This window comes from Callospermophilus lateralis, chromosome 17 (genome assembly GCF_048772815.1).
Source record: "Callospermophilus lateralis isolate mCalLat2 chromosome 17, mCalLat2.hap1, whole genome shotgun sequence".
NCBI classification, from domain to species: Eukaryota; Metazoa; Chordata; class Mammalia; order Rodentia; family Sciuridae; genus Callospermophilus; species Callospermophilus lateralis.
Genome location: NC_135321.1, coordinates 10,603,319 through 10,623,617, shown reverse-complemented (window position 1 = coordinate 10,623,617; position 20,299 = coordinate 10,603,319). Strand labels below are relative to the sequence as shown.

At 37.9% G+C, this 20,299-nt stretch overlaps 1 protein-coding gene across 1 annotated transcript in view; it reads left to right on the top strand.

Annotated features, from left to right (window-relative positions):
- Cdh7 (cadherin 7) overlaps positions 1-20,299 on the top strand; it is a 106,427-nt gene that overhangs the window by 18,289 nt on the left and 67,839 nt on the right. The window contains exon 2 of the mRNA XM_076836762.2: positions 18,450-18,744. Coding sequence (XP_076692877.2) covers positions 18,450-18,744 — 295 coding nt within the window. The remainder of the gene's footprint in view (positions 1-18,449; positions 18,745-20,299) is intronic.

Sequence of the window (20,299 nt, the reverse complement as noted above, 5' to 3'; positions counted from 1 at the left end):
AAATCTTTTCATTCAACAATCATATTCTCTAACTCAGATCATTCATTGGTAGAGGTATATTAGGGATGAATTCTTAGCCAGCAATATAAAACAACTTTATATAAGATAGCAGACAATCCAAAATTCTTGGGGAGAAAAAGAACCGAAATGACAAAGTCAATGGAAAAAAACTATCTAATGATGTTTAGGAACCAACATTAGATACTTTTTTTCCAAACTATTATGTGTTATTTTTCTAGTGGCATTAAAATTTTATACCTCATTGAATACATTGTGTTGGAAGTACATATTAACTATATTCTGGTTTTGATGTTGTTTAAGAAAAAAGTGTGAACATTTTGTAAAATACTTTCATTTAGAAGGAGTTTCTTTCTATACAGAGAATAAAACAAAATTACTACAAAATTAAACTTTTCAATATAGGAAATAAAGTTTGTAATCATAAGTATAGTGACACAATTTTTAAGAAATATGTTATCCTACTAGACTAAATCTTAAATTATATTAAGTATATTATATTAAGTATATTATAAACACCTGTAGTGTTCACTGCACCATTGTGTTTCTTGTATGTTGATTGGTATGTAGAGTCCCTGCCATGGCCCTGAGATGTCACTTAAGTAGGGGTCATGGTGGCAGTTCAGCAGAGTTAAAGCTGTCTATTAGTGTAGGTATAACACAAATTGGTAATGTGCAGTTTCCACTGTAACATTTAACACATATTCAGCTACAGTTTCTACAGTGAATTGCCTTATTTTTTTAATGGAAAATAAGGAAATACTTTAAGCCAGTCTGTTTGACATATGAAATCAGAAGCGTACCTAACATATAAAGTGATAATCAGAGACAGAGATGCGTTTGTGAGGCCCCTGACTGATGTAAAATGTGTGGTTTCTATAGATTTGAATATATAAAAATTCTTTTGAATATTTTATAAAATCATGATTATACTGCTTAAGCCTACCACCTCCCCCTTAGTTTCTGGGTCTTAGAAATGACCCATTAAAGTATGAGGCTCTACATCATAAACTGCATTAGCTTCAGAATAAATCCATCTCTGCCTAGAAAGTCATAAATCTACCCTGAAAATGTTTAATTGAATATATTAATATAATGTCCGTGATGGGATTGGGTTCTTGTTCAAATGATCTTGTAAAATGAGAGTTTAAGGGTGATAACTCTCTGGGTCAGATGATTTCTTTGGTTTCATGACCATCGATGAAAACTCATTATTTCTGACAAAGATTATCACATTTTTATGTGTTTGTACCAAAACGAATTAAGGGTCATAATAATTAGCAACATTTACTGACACATGCAGGCTGAAAGTCAGGCATGAAGCACTTGAAAAATGTAAAAATTGTGTATTTTAAAATTTTTAGTAGAGATTTTACATATGTATAAAGAGCTTTTTTCTGGTAAAATATTTTATCTAATGTCTTAAATTTATTTAATTATACAACATGCATTTAGAAATTCATAGGTGTAAGAAGGATTATTAAACTGTGATGGAAGCAGGTTATCAGCTGCTTTAAAATGTTGCTTTTATTGATCCTACAGCTGCTGCTGAGGGCCATACAGGCGACTAGGGCATCAGTTCAATGAAGAAAACAGGAAGAATGAGGTTTGTGTGGACGAAAGGGGAAAGGAGGAGAGAAGGGGAATGGAGGAAAGAAGGAAAGCCTAACTGTCAGGTTATGTGTAATGTTCATGATGGTAGCTGAAGCAGGCTGGGTAGTGTGAGCAGATATGTTTTGGGTAACATTTGCAGCTTAGAGGTTATGGGGACCATCTGCTGGTTTATTTCAACTAATAAACAAAGCTCCAGTCAGTGGTTACTCGTAGCCTTCTGAAGCCACCACATCAAGAGCCAGATAGACCTTTTGTGCCATGCCACTTCCCAGACAACCCAGAGCATAGAATCCTGAATGCTACTTCTCTGTGTCCTAGATGGGCAGAAAGGGGAGTGGAGATGTCCCTACTTTCACAAGTTGGAAGCCCCCAGATTTTTAGCCAGTTAGTGAGAGTCCAAGTTCTCACTAATGATATGCACTGGATAGTTCTTCCCTATTCATGTTTAGATTTGACCTGTACCTAACTCAGTTTGCCTGGTTGAATCAAACATAGGATAAAGGAAGTACAAGAAAGACACCAATTAGTATCTGTAGTGGTATGGAAGTATGGTATTATGATGCCATAATTTATGATGACATATCATGAATTCTAAGCAAAGAGATGTTCTTGTTCTTCCAAAACAATGAGAAAACACAAATAATCCTCACATTGCCTGATATGGATTTTATAAATGTACAGTGTGTGATTAAGAAAAGAGCATCAAGCCGGGTTTGGGGACATGGGGGGATACTTTAAAGAAAAGATGATATTTCAGTGATCCTTGAAGGATGAACAAGTGTCCCCTCAACACATAGGACAGGAGGTAGGAGTATTCTTATCTCAGAAAGAAGCTCATGTAAAGCTATGGAGACATAGAAATATAATTTGTTTAGTGGTCTGTAAGGATTCAGGTAACAAAGAATATACAAAAGAGGATCAGAAGGAGCCATGAGGCAAGGCCCTGCCTGTCATGAGAGTTCAGGGTGCATGCCAGGTTTCACGTGACTTCTGGTATTGAAGGGGTATGACTAGGTGCTGAAACCCAATTCTCCATGAAATACGGTAATGGGATGAGGATAAAAGGATAAGAAGAATTAAAATTATTTGAAAACTGGAGTAGTTGTGAGATGTTTAACAATTAAATGTGGATGTGAGTATGTTGGGAGAGACTGTGGAGGGGGAAGGAGGTTGTCTCTTGTTACTTGTTGTGATCACAGGGTCAGCCAAGGTAACCTCCACACAGCCAATGATAAAGCCAATGTTTGTGGCTCTGGAGAGGAGACATTGTTTGACTGGCAGTTTGATCCTGTTGAATTTGAAGTGTCCTGAGGGATATCCATACAGAGACGTACATCCATGGACTATTCAAACCTCTAAATATGGGAGGAGGTGGGAAAACAAGTAATCGAACCTGGTTGGTGGTGAGCATGTAATATTTGACGCCTCTCCATGGAGAACTGGCATCTTAGGTGTGGGAGTGAAAAATAAGAGCAAATTCCCTACCATATACTGGTTTGTATGTTCTCTCTCTCTTCTTTCTTCTCTTTTCCTGTCCACTCGAGCAGTCAGAAATGCCGTTTTAGAAACTTGCATTAAATAGTCTTAGGAGTGTGTAGGAAACTTACTGCTATGGGCTGTTTCTGAGAGGGCATCGGTGAGTTGAACAGGCACCAATGAGGTATGGAGTATGGACTGTCAGTCACTGTGCATGTTACAGTATATTATTTAGACATACGGACATAAGAAATTCCAATTATTTGACTAAAGGACTTTCATTTATGGTCTCATGAAATGACTTTTCTTTACATTTTTAATATTTTAAAAAGGATTTAATCTGAATACTATGAATGACACTTGTACATATTTGAAACATGAAACGTTTAAGTGTGCATGCATGGGTGTTTGTATATGTGTCTGTATATATGTACATATGCATATTTGTATATATATTTCAATATTATGAATCTAAAAAGCTACATCTTTTCATGTATTTCTGTGTACAAATTAGTAAAATAGTTTGATCTGGAAGCACTCCTTTTTATATGATGTTCTTCATCTAATAGAACCAACATTATGAAAATCACCTCTTATTTACTATTATGTGGTTTGCAAGCCATGTTCTCTTAAAGTCTCTTAATCTCTGAAGTTGAAGGGACCTTATTATCATGAGTTTGCTCTACATATGAAATAGTAAGCTGAGAGAAAGCTTAACTAACAAGCCCCCAAGCACCCTGGCTCCAGACCATGTTCTCCCTCCCTGGGCCACTCTCTGTTCAGTCTGGTGACAAACATCCTGTGCCTCTCACTGCTTGAATCACACTGGTAACATGGCAGTGCAGTAGGAGCTATGTAAAGAACTGCTTTCTGTTCTTCACAGATGTGGAAAATGTCTTAAGGAATTCTTAACAGCCACATTACATGATAGGATGGATATAGTAGTTTGATGTTTGTTCTGGAATCTGCTCAATAAATCACATCTCTAGTTTCCTAATGTATTTGTAATATGACTGAATGATTGGAAAATCAGCACAACTAGTTCAGCTCCCTTCCACCCTCGTAGTTATATTCTCCAATCCCCCTAGTCCTTCATCTATTTCTCTTCGAGTTTTTGTTTTAAAATGTTGCTCTGACTTTTAATCACATGACATTCGACTGAATAAGTTTATCCTTCCTAGCATGCTAATTTGTTTATACTCCATTTAGATATTAAACTTTGAAAACTATTCCACCTGCAACACAACTCACCCCCTGGATTTCCATAAGAAAAATCCAATCACATCAAGCATTTTGCAATATTTTAAAAAGCATTATTAAATATAAGGACAGCATCCGAGAATGCAATATATTGTTTCCCTTAGCAAAAGCCTATTTTGTCCTTGGCCATTCCACCTCTGATATGCTACCTTGAAGATTTAAAGGTTGCTTTTCCTTTACCCTTCCTCTAGAGCACCCGTTTCATGTCTGTCTTGTCTGTCTGTCTGTCTCTCTCTCTCTCACTGGTATGAGATCATTGGCTGTAATGTGCACCATATTATTACATGCTACAGTAAAAGAAAGAACACAGCCCTTTACTTGTGCTGAAGGATTTTTTTTACAATTTTTTTAACTTTATTATTTATTTATTTTTATGATTTGTATGTGATGCTGAGGATCAAACTCATGGCCTTGCGCATACGAGGTGAGCCCTCTACCGCTGAACCACAACCCCAGCCCCTGCTGAAGGATTTAACAATCATCTTCTATGAGCTGAGTATTCGTTTGACATGTGTGGGTGTCTCACTCTCCATTACACAAACATTTCTTCTACAGAAATAGACCTATAAAGAATATCAAGGAATACACTTACTTACATTTCATTAAAAACAGAAATATTTCTCATTGCACAAAAAGCCTGTAAAATACAGTGTTGCAACCCAGGCTATAAGTAGCCAAGGTTTTTTGTTTTTATTCACGGTGATAATGATAAATGGCTTACAACTCATCACATTATACTTACAACCAAAGTAGTTATGACTCAGTGTGATTGCAACGGAGATAAGATTTTGTAAAGAAAATAAGAAGATAATCTGAAAAGATGTTCTGAAGAAAACACATGCAGTCATGGTGCTAAACAAAATGCTAGTATTTATTGAAACAATTCTCATGTTTCTTTGAGCAACGTGTAATATTTATTGCTCTGTATATTCTTTAAACTTTTATTTCTTCTTCATTTTTATTTTAGATAAATATGAAGCATGAACAATTACAGTAAGGAATCTGTTAGATGTGATTGTGGGAAAGTCCTGGGCATTGTGTTGTCACTTTGCCATACCTGTTGAATTCTTGGGGCAAAAGGGGGAATGTGGGAGAGTAGAGAAGTACTAGGGACAGAAATAGGAGATAAGAACCAAAAAAAAAAAATAGCACATTCTATCAGTTATGCATTGCATCTTTTACCACACTTTACCCTAAGTAAGCAGGATAGCTGTTTGAATGACATTTCAAATTATAATACACAGGACTGTGTTCTTTTTTTCACTGCAGTATATAATAATATGGTGCACATTATAGCCAATGAGCTCATACCATTGGGTGCATGAAATACCAAGCTGCTCTTTAGTATGGAATATAGTAAGGAGCAGTCCATGATTTTGAGCTTTAGAGGGATAGAATTATTGTGGTTGTGTAAGAGAAGTGTATGAAAAGCTTGTGACACTGTGTGTTACAGATGTTCCTGATGGAACACCCATTAAAGAACTCCAAGTTTCTTGTGAAGCACACATTGCTATGCTGCCAGTCTATGTCTGAAATAAATAAACGTTGATTCAGGTCAGTGATAGGTGAAGGGAAGACAGAGAGTCATGGAGTTGGTGGACAGTGGAACATTGAGAATTGGCAAATGATTGGGGTGGAGGTCAAAGAAGCATCAGACACAAACCCCTGAAAATTTGGTAGCTCTCAGATCATGCTTTGCTTTACTAACTGTTGAGTATCTTTATATGGAGGAGCAAGAATGCAAGATCTTCCAGGTTATCTTTTAGGAGACATGGTGGGAGAGGGAATGGGAACACCCAGGTTAATATGGTGAAAAATACAGCCTTGTTGGCAAGACCTAAATTGAGGTCTTAGAAGTTATTAAGAGATTGGGGAAAAACACAATTCCTCTTAAATCCTAATTTTTCCGTGTACAATATAAGGACAGTAATGCCTACCTCAGAAGTTGATTAGAAGAATAAGAAGCCTCTTCATCACAGTGCCTGACATGTATTTATAGTCAATAATTATTAGATGTTACTATTAACCAGTCACATAAAAGTGATATGAACATTAGACAAGCATTGTCAATATACAGAAAAGAACTATGAAGTTAAAGAAAGGAATAGAGGAACTCCATTTTTTAATCAGTAGGGGTCATATTTCAATTCAGACTTGATCAAGTAGGCAGGGAAATTTTCTATGATAATTTCATACAGTATTATATCCAGGGTTAAACAGCTATAATGATTATTACATTGTATATGTGACATATTATAACACATGCTCATTTAGTAACAGTTTTTTTTTATAATCATAAGCAATGTAAAAAATAGATGAATTAGTTGACACCTTTTTTGTCCACAGCAAATGATGTTTTACTTAATGGAAGCAACACTTATAACAGCAGTGGAAGCACCTGCCCCTACTCATGCCCTCCAGGAAAATTTCTCTGTATTAATAGCCTTCTATGGCAGGACTCTACCAGGAAACCATTACCATCCCACACTACTAAAAAGGAGTTTGGGGTAGTTCAAATTGAAATAGAATAGTATATCTAAACCACCTATCCATAAAGCGATAGGATTAAGTAGAGAGAAAATGTATGTTATTGTAAATTTCAGAGAAAGAATATGGGTTTTCTTAGTGTGTACTTTTGTAAGTGGTCCTAATTAGATTTCTGTGTAAGATATGAGCTAAATTATAAGTAAGTACCTTTCATAATATGGCCTTTTCAGTAGGTGTACTTGTCCTGACTCTTGTGTGTTTAGGTAACATATTATATTGACATGCCCTTTAAAGATATTTTGTTCTTGACCTAGATTTTTAAATCAGAAGCTAATTTCTTCTGTTGAATTATGTTAACCAAATTGCAAACACAGATCCTCATTTCCAAAGGCCCAGAAATAAATGCCTTTCTTTCCCAAGTCATTATGAAGCCGACATTTTGAAATCAAGAAAGGAATCTTACAACATGCATCTTTAGGATTTCCTGAGGATAGAACATTCTGAACATTTTCTAAGACACTCATGATTTTCCCAAGCTGTCATGACTATGCAAATCCTGTACTATAATTTTAGAAGTTATTTTATACTAAATCAATACCATAAACTGGAACTTAGCACCCCACCCACGGCCTGTGTCCTATGCAGTTCCCATAACCCACAGTATGTGTGAGGATCTGAGCATGTGTTTACCAACTGAGTGGATAATTACCATTCACCTGTGTTTGTGGGTGACAGCCTTAGGCATGGATAGCATGGGGCACAAGACCTCAATTTTTTGGCTCTCATAGTGTGTCACATTATATAATATAGACATGATGCTTTCATGATTATTCTGTCTTCTAAGTGACTGTGATTATGTTTGTTTTACTCACCTTGAATCCCAGTATTGTGGATTAAAGGAAAGCAGATTAGAGCTCTAATGTTTGGTACTCATTTAGAAAGAAGGGGTAAGGGCCTTACAATTAAATAAATATGGCTATTACGAAAATAATCAAAAACTCTATTACATTTTCAGAATCTGACAGAACTTCATCAGTTGAAAAGTTAAATGCAATTTTGCAAAACTCAATCTTAATCAACAACAATGTTTTTCATTCTCCCTCAACCTGTTCCTCTGTACTGTGATGCAGCCACTTCTCTAGTGGGTACTAGTGGACTTCTGTTAATGTCCAGAAGTATGTATGCAAAGGCAGAAAACCCATAGCCAATTTCTCCCAGGAAACCCAATAGTATCATCCCATGTCTATTATAACAATTTTATTTTTACAATATCCATGCTTGCACTGACTTAATTGTTGACTTTGTTCCATGGTGGTTGTTGCCTAAACATTCCACCCCACTATCTTTCTCCTTTTTTCTTCCTGTTGCTTTAGTACATTTATTCCATTGGTTTATAGAAAATCCTATCCTTAGGGAATGAAAGACCACTATCAAAATTGTTTATGTGCAAAAAATCAGGAAGTTGAGGTCAGAATAGTTGCAGAAATTTGGGGCTAAAAGGGTTCAGGAAAGACTGTTGCCATTTATTCTTATAATTTGCTTAGAGTAAAAGCACCTCTCAGGTCTTCCTGGGTCACCTTGGATGACCTAGGAAGTCTGGTCTTACTACACCTGCCATCTTTTAGATGAGACCCCCACCAAGGGTCCCTGGCATGTGAACCAGGTTTACATTTCATTTAGGAAGCTTTGATGTTCATTGAAGTTATGCCAGAGATTTTCTGAAATATGCTTTTAAAGATTTGCACCTTCTCAGCACGTTGTTGCCAGAAGTCAGAAGACATGTACATTTTCTGTCCTTTGTACCGCGTTAATAAACCTACTTCTCTGATTTTCAAAATGATCTTACCAGTACAGTGGAGGAACATTTCCTGAGATACCCTGTGTTTTTTTTTTCTTTCTTTTAAGTCAGAAGTTCTTATCTTGAGTATATCATGGTTTGACCCAGGGAACTTTTACATATTAAAAATATTCAGAACTTATTATTTCCAAAGGCCCAGAAATAATCTGAGCATCATTCCCTGAAACATAAAATGCTCAGCCTGGGGGTATAGACCTGAGGGGGAATTCATGAAGGTGAATCCCTGGGTTCACTGAGCTAAGGCAATTTTGCTTTTTCCTCTTTCTGAATGATAAACACCACAGAGAATCCTCCTCAACTCTTGGGATGGGTTCCTTTACAGGGTGAAGTTTCTCTATAAGAAAACATTCGGGAACATGTGTAAAATTGCAATATATCAGGTGTCTACTGAAAGGAATATCAGCAGTCTGCCTGGGGTAGTGACTGTTATGAGTTTTGCCACCCTGCGGTGCCTATGTTATCTGCTGCTGCTCTGATCCACACACCTCTAACCAAATTATATAAATGTTGCTCTCAGTCATCATCCTCTGAAAGAGGGAGTTTGGTGTGTGTGAGCACAAGTGTGCCCAGAGAGACTCTGAACTAATCAGTCACTCAGTGTGTGCACATTGCTGGGCAATTTCCACAGGAAACTGACTCCAAGGCAAGGATTTGCCTTTGGGAATTTATCGGGGTGCATTCTGGAACAAGCACTTGTGAGGGAGAAGAGGAGGAGGTAAGAATGGGCAGGTGAGGAAGTCCAGCAGGCAGCAGAGGGCGTGGCTGATCTTCTGTGGAGCTACAGAGTTGAGAAGGCTCTTCAGGACCTTTGCCCACATGTTGGCATCAATTCGGTCAGATTGGACCAGTTTATCCTTATGGTAGAATTGAAAGTTCCTTGAGAGAATTCTTTCTTTAGATTACACAAGTGTTTAAGTTTTTCTTCCCGAAATTCAGACTCCAAAATTATGTTTCCATTGCACTATTACCATTTCCATTTTCTAACGCACAAGAAAAAGTGATGTAAAAGACAGGAAATATACTGCAAGCACATTGTTCCACTGCTTCTGCAAGATGGGAGTGTCTGTCTTCTCCACAGGGTCAGGTAGGAGACCTCTGTGAAGGTCTTACACATGCCCTCTGCAGACTATCTTCTGCTTCCTGTGTCAAGCGTCTTCTAGTTTATTTCTGATGCTATGACAGGAAAAGAGTATTAGAGGATTATTGCCTAGAAGATCCAAATTAATTTTCAGATAAGGTTTATGCAGTGGCCCAATGCTGCTCATTGATTTTTGAGAAAGGGTCAAATTTTCTGTTGTTGGTAGATTTTTATTTTTTTTTCATGTTTACATTTTTTTGAGAATACAGAGGACACTTCATCATGACCTTCTAATAATATCAAATGCAATGAAAATGAATTGCTAAGATAAAAAAAAATCAATCCCTGTGATTTTCATTATTGGTTTGGGGTTTAGCAGACCTTGAGTTCTTTGAAATTGCTCTAACAGGTGCTAAGCCACTCCCTTCAATTTCTGATCATTTCCACTTAGGCAAATGATGCTGTCCTCAGACAGCACTTTCAGTGGTGCTGCGTAGCCTTTCAATGAAGGTTTTCTGCTCCACCTGCCCATTTTCAAAGATAAAATTAACAGTTATTCTCTTGGGCGGGGGCGGGGAGGTGACTTAGATGTTCCCGGGACTTGATTTGGGTGCATTTCTTGGAATTTATCACTAAGGTCAGGTGCTGCCTAGGAGCTCTGAAGTAGCAAGGTAGAGTTTCCCAATCACATGGTGTGAGCAGGAGGCCTAGGCTCTATTTTGTCCTTTGGGATTTGACTCCAGGCAGACTTTTGAGGCCAGGTGGACGTGCTGCATATGGCTTGTAGACAGGAGGCAGAGATCGGGTGAGATCAGTGCTATAGAGTTTCCTTCAGGGAGGTAAATGCTTTTCTGAGTTTCTGTCTCTTGGTCTGAATGTGCCGCCCTGAGCAAGCCTGCCAGGGGCACAGATGTGCAACCTTTTCAGACAAAAGCAAGATCGTTTTCTGTAAGGAATCCAGATAAATCTATTGTACCACTATGTGTAAGCTTATAAATATGGATAGAAAGTTTCATTTCACAAAGGTACTTCCAAAGGCATTATTTCATTTTATCCTCACTTCAGTATTCAAGCTCAAGTGTACATTTACAGATATGGATCTATAACAGGTGAATATATTGGGATTTGAGGATGATCAAGGCAGCACAGGAAGGAGCAGAGTGTAGTGTCAAGTTATATCTGCCGCTCCTTGGTAAGTGACCTTGAAGTTGTACTGTTCTGCTACATGAATGACTGCTACCCCAGTCTGAATACCTACCACAACTGAATTACTATGAACTTTTTTTCTGAGAATGAGAACAATTTGAATAGTTCTTCCTTTTTATTTATTGTTGGTTTTGAAAAAAAGAAGGGGTGAATGAGATTTTCTTGACAATTTTTAATTACCAATGCATTTCCTCAATCATACTTCTGTTCTTTTTTATGCTGTATAATAATTAATATCTAAGCTTCTGAAACCATACATCTTCATCAAAGATGCTTCACAAGTAAATGGTGTTCCATTATCCTGGACCACAATGATGATTATAAATTAGGAACACTTCAGCCGGAAACAAATGCTTCCTACACTTGTTTTCATCTGCATTATTTTCTCAGCAGCTTGATAATTACAAGGCATCCAGTGGCATGTGGAAAATATTTATTAAAGGCATAATGAGAAAAGAAAACTGGTATGTAATGTGTATATTTGAGCAATTTCATTTCTGCCAATTATTCTTCATATCCACCTTCTTTGCTTGTGATGATAATCTTGTAAAAGTTTGAAAAAAGTAAGTTAAACAGGTTTTAACATGTGGAGTACACTTTTAAACTTTAAGGATCAATAACCTGTAATCAGCGAACATATGGCAGAACTTTCAATTTAGATGCCTTGGCTGATATGTTTAATATAAACCTTTCTCAGACTGCTCAAGTTATTGCTCAGTGGACTAATTTTTGTTCTGACATTATTACTCAATTTTTGTCCACAAATACACCAGAAGTGCAAAGCTTTATTTATATAGCGTGTATTTTTCTTATTCCAATGCTCACTTAAAGAAAAAATGAATGCAAAACTAATTATTGCCACCCTTGTCATCCATAGGTCATAGAGGAGAATGACAAAGGCTACAGTCTAATGTAGTTTTATTTTTAGTGTCAAAAATGTTTTAAGTATGATCCTTTTCCAATACTTTCATCTTATGACCAGGATTGTTCTTTGTGACATGAAAATTGAGAATGTTTTCAAAAGACAAAAATATTTTAAAAATTTTAAAATTTCAATATTATAATAATTTATTTTTATGAATTACATTCTGTCATACTATCTTAAGTAGTAGTCACAATTGTTTAGTGGAAGTTCAACGGTAAATGTATTTACCTCTTTCTCTGAAGAGAAGGAGACTAAGAGTAAAGACTCAAATAATTGCTGGAAACCTTGGTGCACACGTGGAATCCCAGTAACTTAGGAGCCTAAAGCAGGAGGATGGCAGTTTTGAGGCTAGATTTTGCAAGTTCCAAGTGAGTCTGGGCAAGTTAGCAAGACGCTGTATTAATTTATTCAATTGATGTTTTACCTCAGTCTGGTAACTGAGGAATATTTCCCATTTTCAGATTTTCTTTAGCAAATGGACTAAAAAGTGTTATGCCAGGTCATTTATATCAGCCTATATTTGATTAAAGAGATATAAGAAAATAATGAGAGCAGCAGTGCAGTGCTGTATTTTTTGGTGTTGGTTTTATAATCATAAATTCCAAAATAAACGTTGGGTAAAATTGTAATGAAGGGCATGGAGAGTCTGGCATCCAAGGACATGCATGCATCTTTCAATGTCTTTGTATATAGGGTGTGTGTGTGTGTGTGTGTGTGTGTGTGTTGTATAAGAGCTGGAAAAACAGAGGAATGAGAACACAAGTCTTTCTCCATGAGGGCTCTGCCTCCTGGGGAATGTAGCCTTGTAAAAGTGAAACGCAGCACACAAGTGTGACTATGAGCATACAGCACCAGGTCTCTGAGCTCCATCTAGGCAGTTTAGAGGATTAAGGGGAACAATTTAGAGATATAGGATGTTTTGATTTTACTTATTTATATATTTATTTATTTTTGCTTTGTTTTACCTAGCAGTATTAAAACACTAAATGTTAGAAATTGAAATAAATCAACAATTACCATCTTACAAAGTGGATTATAGACTTACCAGATTTCATACCAGCACACTGTTTATGGAGAAGGTGGAATATGATGATAAAAAGGATAATTCTTAAGGAGTTTATAAATTATGGAAGGAATTTGCTATGAAAACAACTAAAGTTAAGACTTGCTATACGAAGCATAATTAAATGAATTCTGTCACAGAAATTCAAACGAGGTGCTATAAAAAGATTGGATTGTAAAGCTTCAGTGAGAAGGAACTTGTATTTGGCTGAATTGGATATCAGCGAGTGGGCCAGACGACGAGGGGCATGTGTTGGAAAGGATGCACATGGTTGATATGCTCAGGTCGTGGGGACTAGTCCAAGAGGCTTGGAGCAAAGAATGCACTGTGAGATGTGGTGGACAAGCCAGGCTAGAGAGATGGTGTCCAGGAGGTTGGGTTCCATGCCTAGAAACCCATTGACCACGGGAGCAGTTAAGCATATTTGATGAGTATGCTCAAAATCCAACAGAATGACGATCAAGAGATCAAATGGTCCAGTTACTTTGTAATAACCTCCAAACAACTAGTTTCTCAGCAAAGATTTGCTTCCCACAAGTTCTAAAATGATCCTAAACACTGTAACAGATGCTCCCTGAAATGGGCAGACCCAAGGGGCAGGACCCCTGGGCAGCCCCCCGGTCAGGCCCATGTTCTGGTTCACCCCTGAAGTCCTCTTGAGCCAACCTCAGGAGCAACTGTGAGTTGTTGTCATACCTCAGTATCATGTTTTGTTACTCATCAATGAAGATACTATTGATAATTTTAAAAAGCATATTCGATGAGGGACATTATAGAATATTGTTATATTTAAGGAAAATATTTTCTTACAAGTGTTATGACAGCCTAGACAATGTGAGTCATTAAGAGTAGAGGATAATTGATAACTTTTCTAACAGCCCAAGTGTCAGTTTTCAAAATATTGAACTAGGACCTTAGCTCAGAGAGAAGGAATAAAGGACCAAATATTAGTGGAGAAAACGGGGAGGAGTTCTCTGTCAAGTAGGAGGAGAGGTGACCTTCGTGGGTTATTAGGAAAGACATTGGAAGCCACATATAAAGGTTCCACTGCATTCCTTCCTGTATAGATTGTGAGAGTCCAACCCAGTTTGGTAATCCTGCATTTCACTGTTCACAGTGCTGACAGTGACATGTCGGATTCACACACCAGTTGTGTCTCCACCTCCGCTTGTCTTCTGCCTTATCATGAGGTCGACTCAACTGAGTGGTTCTGTGGTCCTCAATTGTTGATTCATTTTGGAAAAAAAATGTTACTATATTATAAAAAATATTTATTTTGAAGTCACAACAAATATTTTTCAGAGAGTTTAGGAAAGCTGAGTTTTATCTGATGATTAATGAGTAGAGGAGTGGAGTTTTTTGGTTTTTGTTTGCTTGTTTGTTTGTTTGGCGTTTGGTTTTTTGGTTAGTTTGTAGACTAGGTTCAGGATAACATTTACAAAACTATCTGCATGTGAAAAAGGTATAATATTGTGGGTCTCACTCTGCTCCAAATAGAGTTCAAATATTTGTTTGGGGTTGTGCTTTTCATTGGTTTATTCATTCGTTTACACATTGTGGGACTATAGATTTTTGTTTTCCTGTTCATAAGTTTTTACCATGTGGAGTTACACGTTTCAGTTTTGTTTGTAAGATATTGACAAAGATGTGTAAGGTGTGTGTTGTTTGTGTGTGTGTGTATGTATGTGTGTGCCTCTATGGGGACACCTGAGTTAGCTTAAAAATCTCATTGCTATTTCTAAGTTACTGCACTTTTCTTCTTTGGGACGCATTCTTCGTCATCAAGGGGAGAGAGCAGCTTTTCACTAACAGCATGGATTTGATTCCACCTATTAAGAGTAGTCGGATGGTCATAGTCCCACAGATTAACTGTCTGAGTACATCCGGTAACCGTGCATCCATTTTAACATTCCAAAGTTGGTCATCACTTGTAACCACAGATGCTTGCATTCACCTTGCAAGGACAGAGTTTAGACTCCAAGCAATTTTCTGCTTGTGAATTTTGGCAGTGATTACTAGCCTAGTGATTGAACCAGCTGGGAAAAATTGTCAGTTATGGGGAAAAGGTAAAGTTGAGGGCACCTGGAAAAGGATTTGTGTGTGTGTGTGTGTGTGTGTGTGTGTGTGTGCGTGCGTGTTAGAGCAGGGTAAGTAATAGAAAAGTTATGTGATCCTTGAATGATAGGTGAAAAAAGCAGTATGAAGCTTCTACTTTTAAACTCTTCTGTGTCAGTAATGGAGATCAACCAATTCCACCATCATCCAAAAATGCCCCCTGAGAGTCTGGGGTAAAGCTCATATACAGGATTAAGGTGTGCTTTACATTGGAAATAATTTCTGGGGGGTGTCCCTTATCTGGAAAACCACAGGGGCATTACCTCACCCTGCTATGAAGACAGCAATCGTTTGACAGGAATTATTTAATGAATCCTAAAGACTGGTTCTATGAGTGGGATTCCTGAACGTGAGATAGAGATGTAGAGAAACTTTGATTGAAGATGTATTACTAATATTCCTACAGTCATCTGGATGTCCCCTGAGGTTTCAGACTGCCATTATCAATAGCCACTGGAGAGTCACCAGCGATGCAGGAGCCGAGATGGGGGCAGTGTTAGGAGAATGGTGTTGAGACTGAGTTGTGGGACACGTTCATATCAACTTAAAAATAATTTGTCTGTCTTCACACTTGTCTGAGGACTCACTTATGCTGCTGTGGTTTGTTGCATTTACTGTTGTTTACGTAGTGCAAGAAAGGACTCCTCTGGTAAGTCAAAAAGTGTGTTGATGGAAACCAGTGTGAGAGTGATCAGGTGAGAGCTGGCTGCAGGATCCCTGTCCTTAAGATCCTCTTTGCATAGAGTCTTGATGTCCTTGCCACACAGCGCAACAGTCTACCTCTCAGACAGAGGCTCATTGTAGCGAGTGGTGACTTGGACCTTGGATGAGCCTGCCCATTTTCATAATCCCGGTGCTGGGAGAAATCTGGCTAGATGAGCCCAGGCAACGTCCTTTGCTTTTCCAAATCTATAAGTAGCATCGTGTGGGTAGTTTTGAATATTAAATGAAATGCTGTGCTGTCCACAGCAGCTCTTGGGCTGACTGTGGGATATGTTGCTGAGAGATCGAAGACAGTACCCCGAGATGGCACGGGGAACACAGGGTTTACTGACACCTACTAACAGGCTACCAGCTACGGCCACCTGTAACCACCAGCTACATGGGTAGTGCTCTGACTCCTGTCACTACTACGGAGGGAGGACCTTTATAGTCTGATGTATGTATGAATTGATGACATGGTTAGTTTTGTTAATTTGACCAGCATTCCAAGGAGCAATTGCCTTTAGGATAACTTTAGAAAAGAACACTTCTCACAGATGATATCTGCTTCCAGATTCCCAGTGCACATTCCTTAGTATCCCTTAGATAATACTAACAGGACATTCCATCCTGGGTCCATATTCACTGTCCTCTTGACTTGATTAGAGTTTTGGGAATGGAATAGGGCATGTCAGCGACATGGTATTTGTTCTATGAGCTTTTTCACTGCTATGACTAAAAGACCTGGCCAGAATAATTGTAGAGGAGGAAAAGATTATTTGAGGGCTTATAGTCTCAGAGTTTTCAGTCCATAGATAGCTAGCTGCATTTCTTGGGACTCAAGATGAGGCAGAACATCATGGCAGAAGAGTGTAGAGAAGGGAAGGAGCTCACATGATGATCAGAAAGCACAGAGAGACTCCACTTTGCCAGATACAAAATATATACCCCAAAGGGCACATCCTTAAGGACCTACCTCCTCCAGCCACATCCTACCCAGTGACTACTCAGTTAATCCCACAGGGGATTAATTCACTGATTGAGTTAAGGCTCTCATAGCCCAATCATTTTTCCTCTAAACCTTCTTACATTGTCTCATGCATGAGCTTTGGGGGGACATCTATCTCACATCCAAACCATAACAGAATTTGATGTCCCTCTCTTTTCCAAGGATCATGTTATACTATACATAGAATAGTAAGAAAAGAGACTGACACCTAGTTAAGTTCTCATGACCCAATCTATAACAATTCTCATGTTTCTCTCTTCTTAAATTGGAGAAAGACACATATATAATAGTAATCCTGAGAAAGACTTAAGGAAGTTAATTCACAGCACTTTAAGAATATGACTACCCTCTGTGTCAAGCAGATACTTCGCATGACAATCCACCAGGTGACTCCACCCTGAGAAGTTTATAACTCTTGACAGAAACTTATTATTTTATTATTTAGTTCTGACTCAAAATCACAGAAACCAAGGGATAAATCGGGTATTTAAGTATCCTGAAGCAGAGTATAAATACAACAGTTACAGTGGAGTGGGAAAGTCACAGAGATCCATGGTGCCAAAATCTGTGTCTTCCATGGATACCAGGGAAGAAAATGTGCCCACACTTGCCTAAGTGGTGTTCCATATTTTATATTTTTAGAACCTCATCTTTTGAAAAATGCAAATGTAGTCTGTAGGGCACTGAAAAGCCTTGTTATTTGGTAAATCGGGTTTTTACATTCATATTAACAAAAGTCCTGGATGATGGCAGTTATAGGAGATGAAAGATTGTTGAAATGACAGATTGAGTAGTGTGTTTCTCAGGTTATGGAGTTCAGGAAAATGTGTAATTATTTCTGAGTTTCCTAAGGTTCCTCTGTTCAACATAATGTTCCGACATACAGCAGGGACAGTTTCAGATAGAAAATGCAAATCAGTAGGTGCTGCCCCTGCTGCCAAGGCTGGGGTTAATCATGCAAATCTAATGCAGTTCTTGGTATTTCAAGAAAGGTTTTAGTTGAAGTCCCATGCACGTATTGATTTAAAATTCCTACTTTAGAGTGCAGTGTAATCTTTTTTTTTAGCTTCAAATTCTAAAATACAGAACAGGATTTGGAGACAGATTTAGTAACTGGACATCCATCTATATTGGTTAATCATGGAAATGGGGTATGTGTGGGTGTGGGGTTGGGAAGGGAGACAGGGACCCATAAAGAGTGTGGGGTTTTCTAAAAGGCATATTAAATGATGTGTTAGAATTGAATTGACCAATGTTCTCTAGAAAAATCCCTTTGCTTGGAATAGGGATCAACCAGTTATACATGTTTATTGAATGTCTGCTGTGTTCAAAGAAGATGGCTAAAACTGGCAAGGACAGATCAAATAAAAAATAACACTACAACAAGTTCTATGGGAATGCTATAAAATACCTTTGGAAATGAGACTGTTTACAGGAAGAAATGAAATTGTCTTGCTCTCAAGTGCAAGATGACACATTCTAATAGCCTTTCTGCTGTGCACAATAAGCGTTCAGCTTATCTTTCCAAGAACAATAAAATTTCATGTACAGCTGCCTGACATAAGAATTATTTTTACATATCTCCATATAGCTGACTCTCTTGTAAGTTAATCTCATCTCACATGAATTTTTCACCAGCTTCACTCTGATGTTGATAAAGGAGATGGTTCCATCAAATACATCTTGTCAGGCGAAGGGGCAAGTTCCATTTTCATTATTGATGAGAACACTGGGGATATTCATGCTACCAAGAGACTCGATCGCGAGGAGCAGGCCTACTACACACTCCGAGCTCAAGCGCTGGACAGGCTCACCAACAAACCCGTGGAGCCCGAATCAGAGTTTGTCATCAAAATCCAGGATATCAATGACAATGAACCCAAGTTTTTGGATGGGCCTTACACAGCAGGAGTTCCCGAAATGTCTCCTGTAGGTAAGTGAAGACTATACTGTTTTGCTGTGTGGTGTTAGGAAGTTTGTCTTTAAAACTAAGTTCTTATTAGGTGCAGAAAAAAAAGCATATTAGTGTATGTAGAACAATCATCAGTTGCAATGAAGGGAAAAATTGAGTCATGCTAGTAACCAGAAATTCATCATTCTATACATTATTTTATTTGTATGGAATATTAGGAAGTACTGTTTATACTTTTGAATTTTACATATTTCATTTTACATAGCCATCTCTGTGTCTTTAAGAAATATTTAGGGGCTATAGTTCTTTTTCATTTAATATTAATTTATTTTAAAAATGCAATTAATATTATGCTTAAGAAGTTAAAAGCAAAATCCTTGCCGACACAGCACCATAACACTTGTATGGTGATAGGACAGGGTTCCCTGACCAGACTGTGACTCCCTCAGGGGCTGCCCAGGCCCACACTTGGATCAGCTGTCTGGGGTGCCTGTGGTTGGACCCTCATATACCGTCGTGTGACATCACTAACTCTTCTTAGTTTCTCCAAGTGAAAATTGAATGGTGAGTATATAATAATGATAAAATGATCTTCAGCTAGAGATACATAGAAGAACAATGAAGGCTGTGGGAAAGGCCTTTAGGAAGTTCTTCCTTACTGGAAAAATAGCAAGTAAAGTGGCATGTACTCTAGAGCAAATAGTATAAATTCTGGCTTAAATTCCCATTATTCAGCTACTTGTGGAATTGGTTTCAGCAAGGTGTCATTTAAGTGTGGACAATCTTACAAATAAAAAAAAAATAAATAAAACTGGACTAAAGGCCAGTAGAGTTGTATCTGTCCTCTTGTCTTGGGTATTTAAGGAGGATGTTCATTTAATATGTTACAGGAACTTGTAACACATTTTAGCCAATATGAACTGTTTCCTTCTTTAAAGAGGTCATTTCATTCACTCACACATTCAGAGGACACATCAACTATACAGTGGGGACAGAGATTGCAAAGATGTTCTGTGTTTTCTTCGAGGGTCATGATTTAGTGACTCTAAATTTCTGTTCTTGTCAGAAAGGGAAGATTTTTTGAGGCACCCCAGCTCCAGCTGCTAGAGGAATGAGAAAGAAGAATCGTCCTGAGAAATTCTGAACCACAGAGACAGAATCTCACCATAACTAGCGCATGTAGAAGCATTTCAGTGCCCAAACCATACTTTAAAGAGATTCCTGCCCACTGTTTCTTTACAGCAGCAGCAGCAGAAGCAGGAGTGGCAGTAGGATTCCAGGGGTTTTGGAGTAAAGAGAACCACATTTTCTCAGATTAGTAATGTTTAGGAAGACAGAAAAGTTTGAGAGTTTGAGGGATGTGACTCAGCTTAGCAGTTCTAGTTCTTTGGGGCATTTTTGGTGTTAGTGGCTTACTGAGATTTTCTTCTCCTTATAGAATACAGCTTCGTACATTCAGGGTATGTGAACTTCTGTTTTAGAAGCTGCCTTCTGGTTTTGATTATGATGGCCTATTTTAATATCAAATGGCATGCTTATTACACAAGAGACAAGTTATTTTATTTACTTGCTTGAG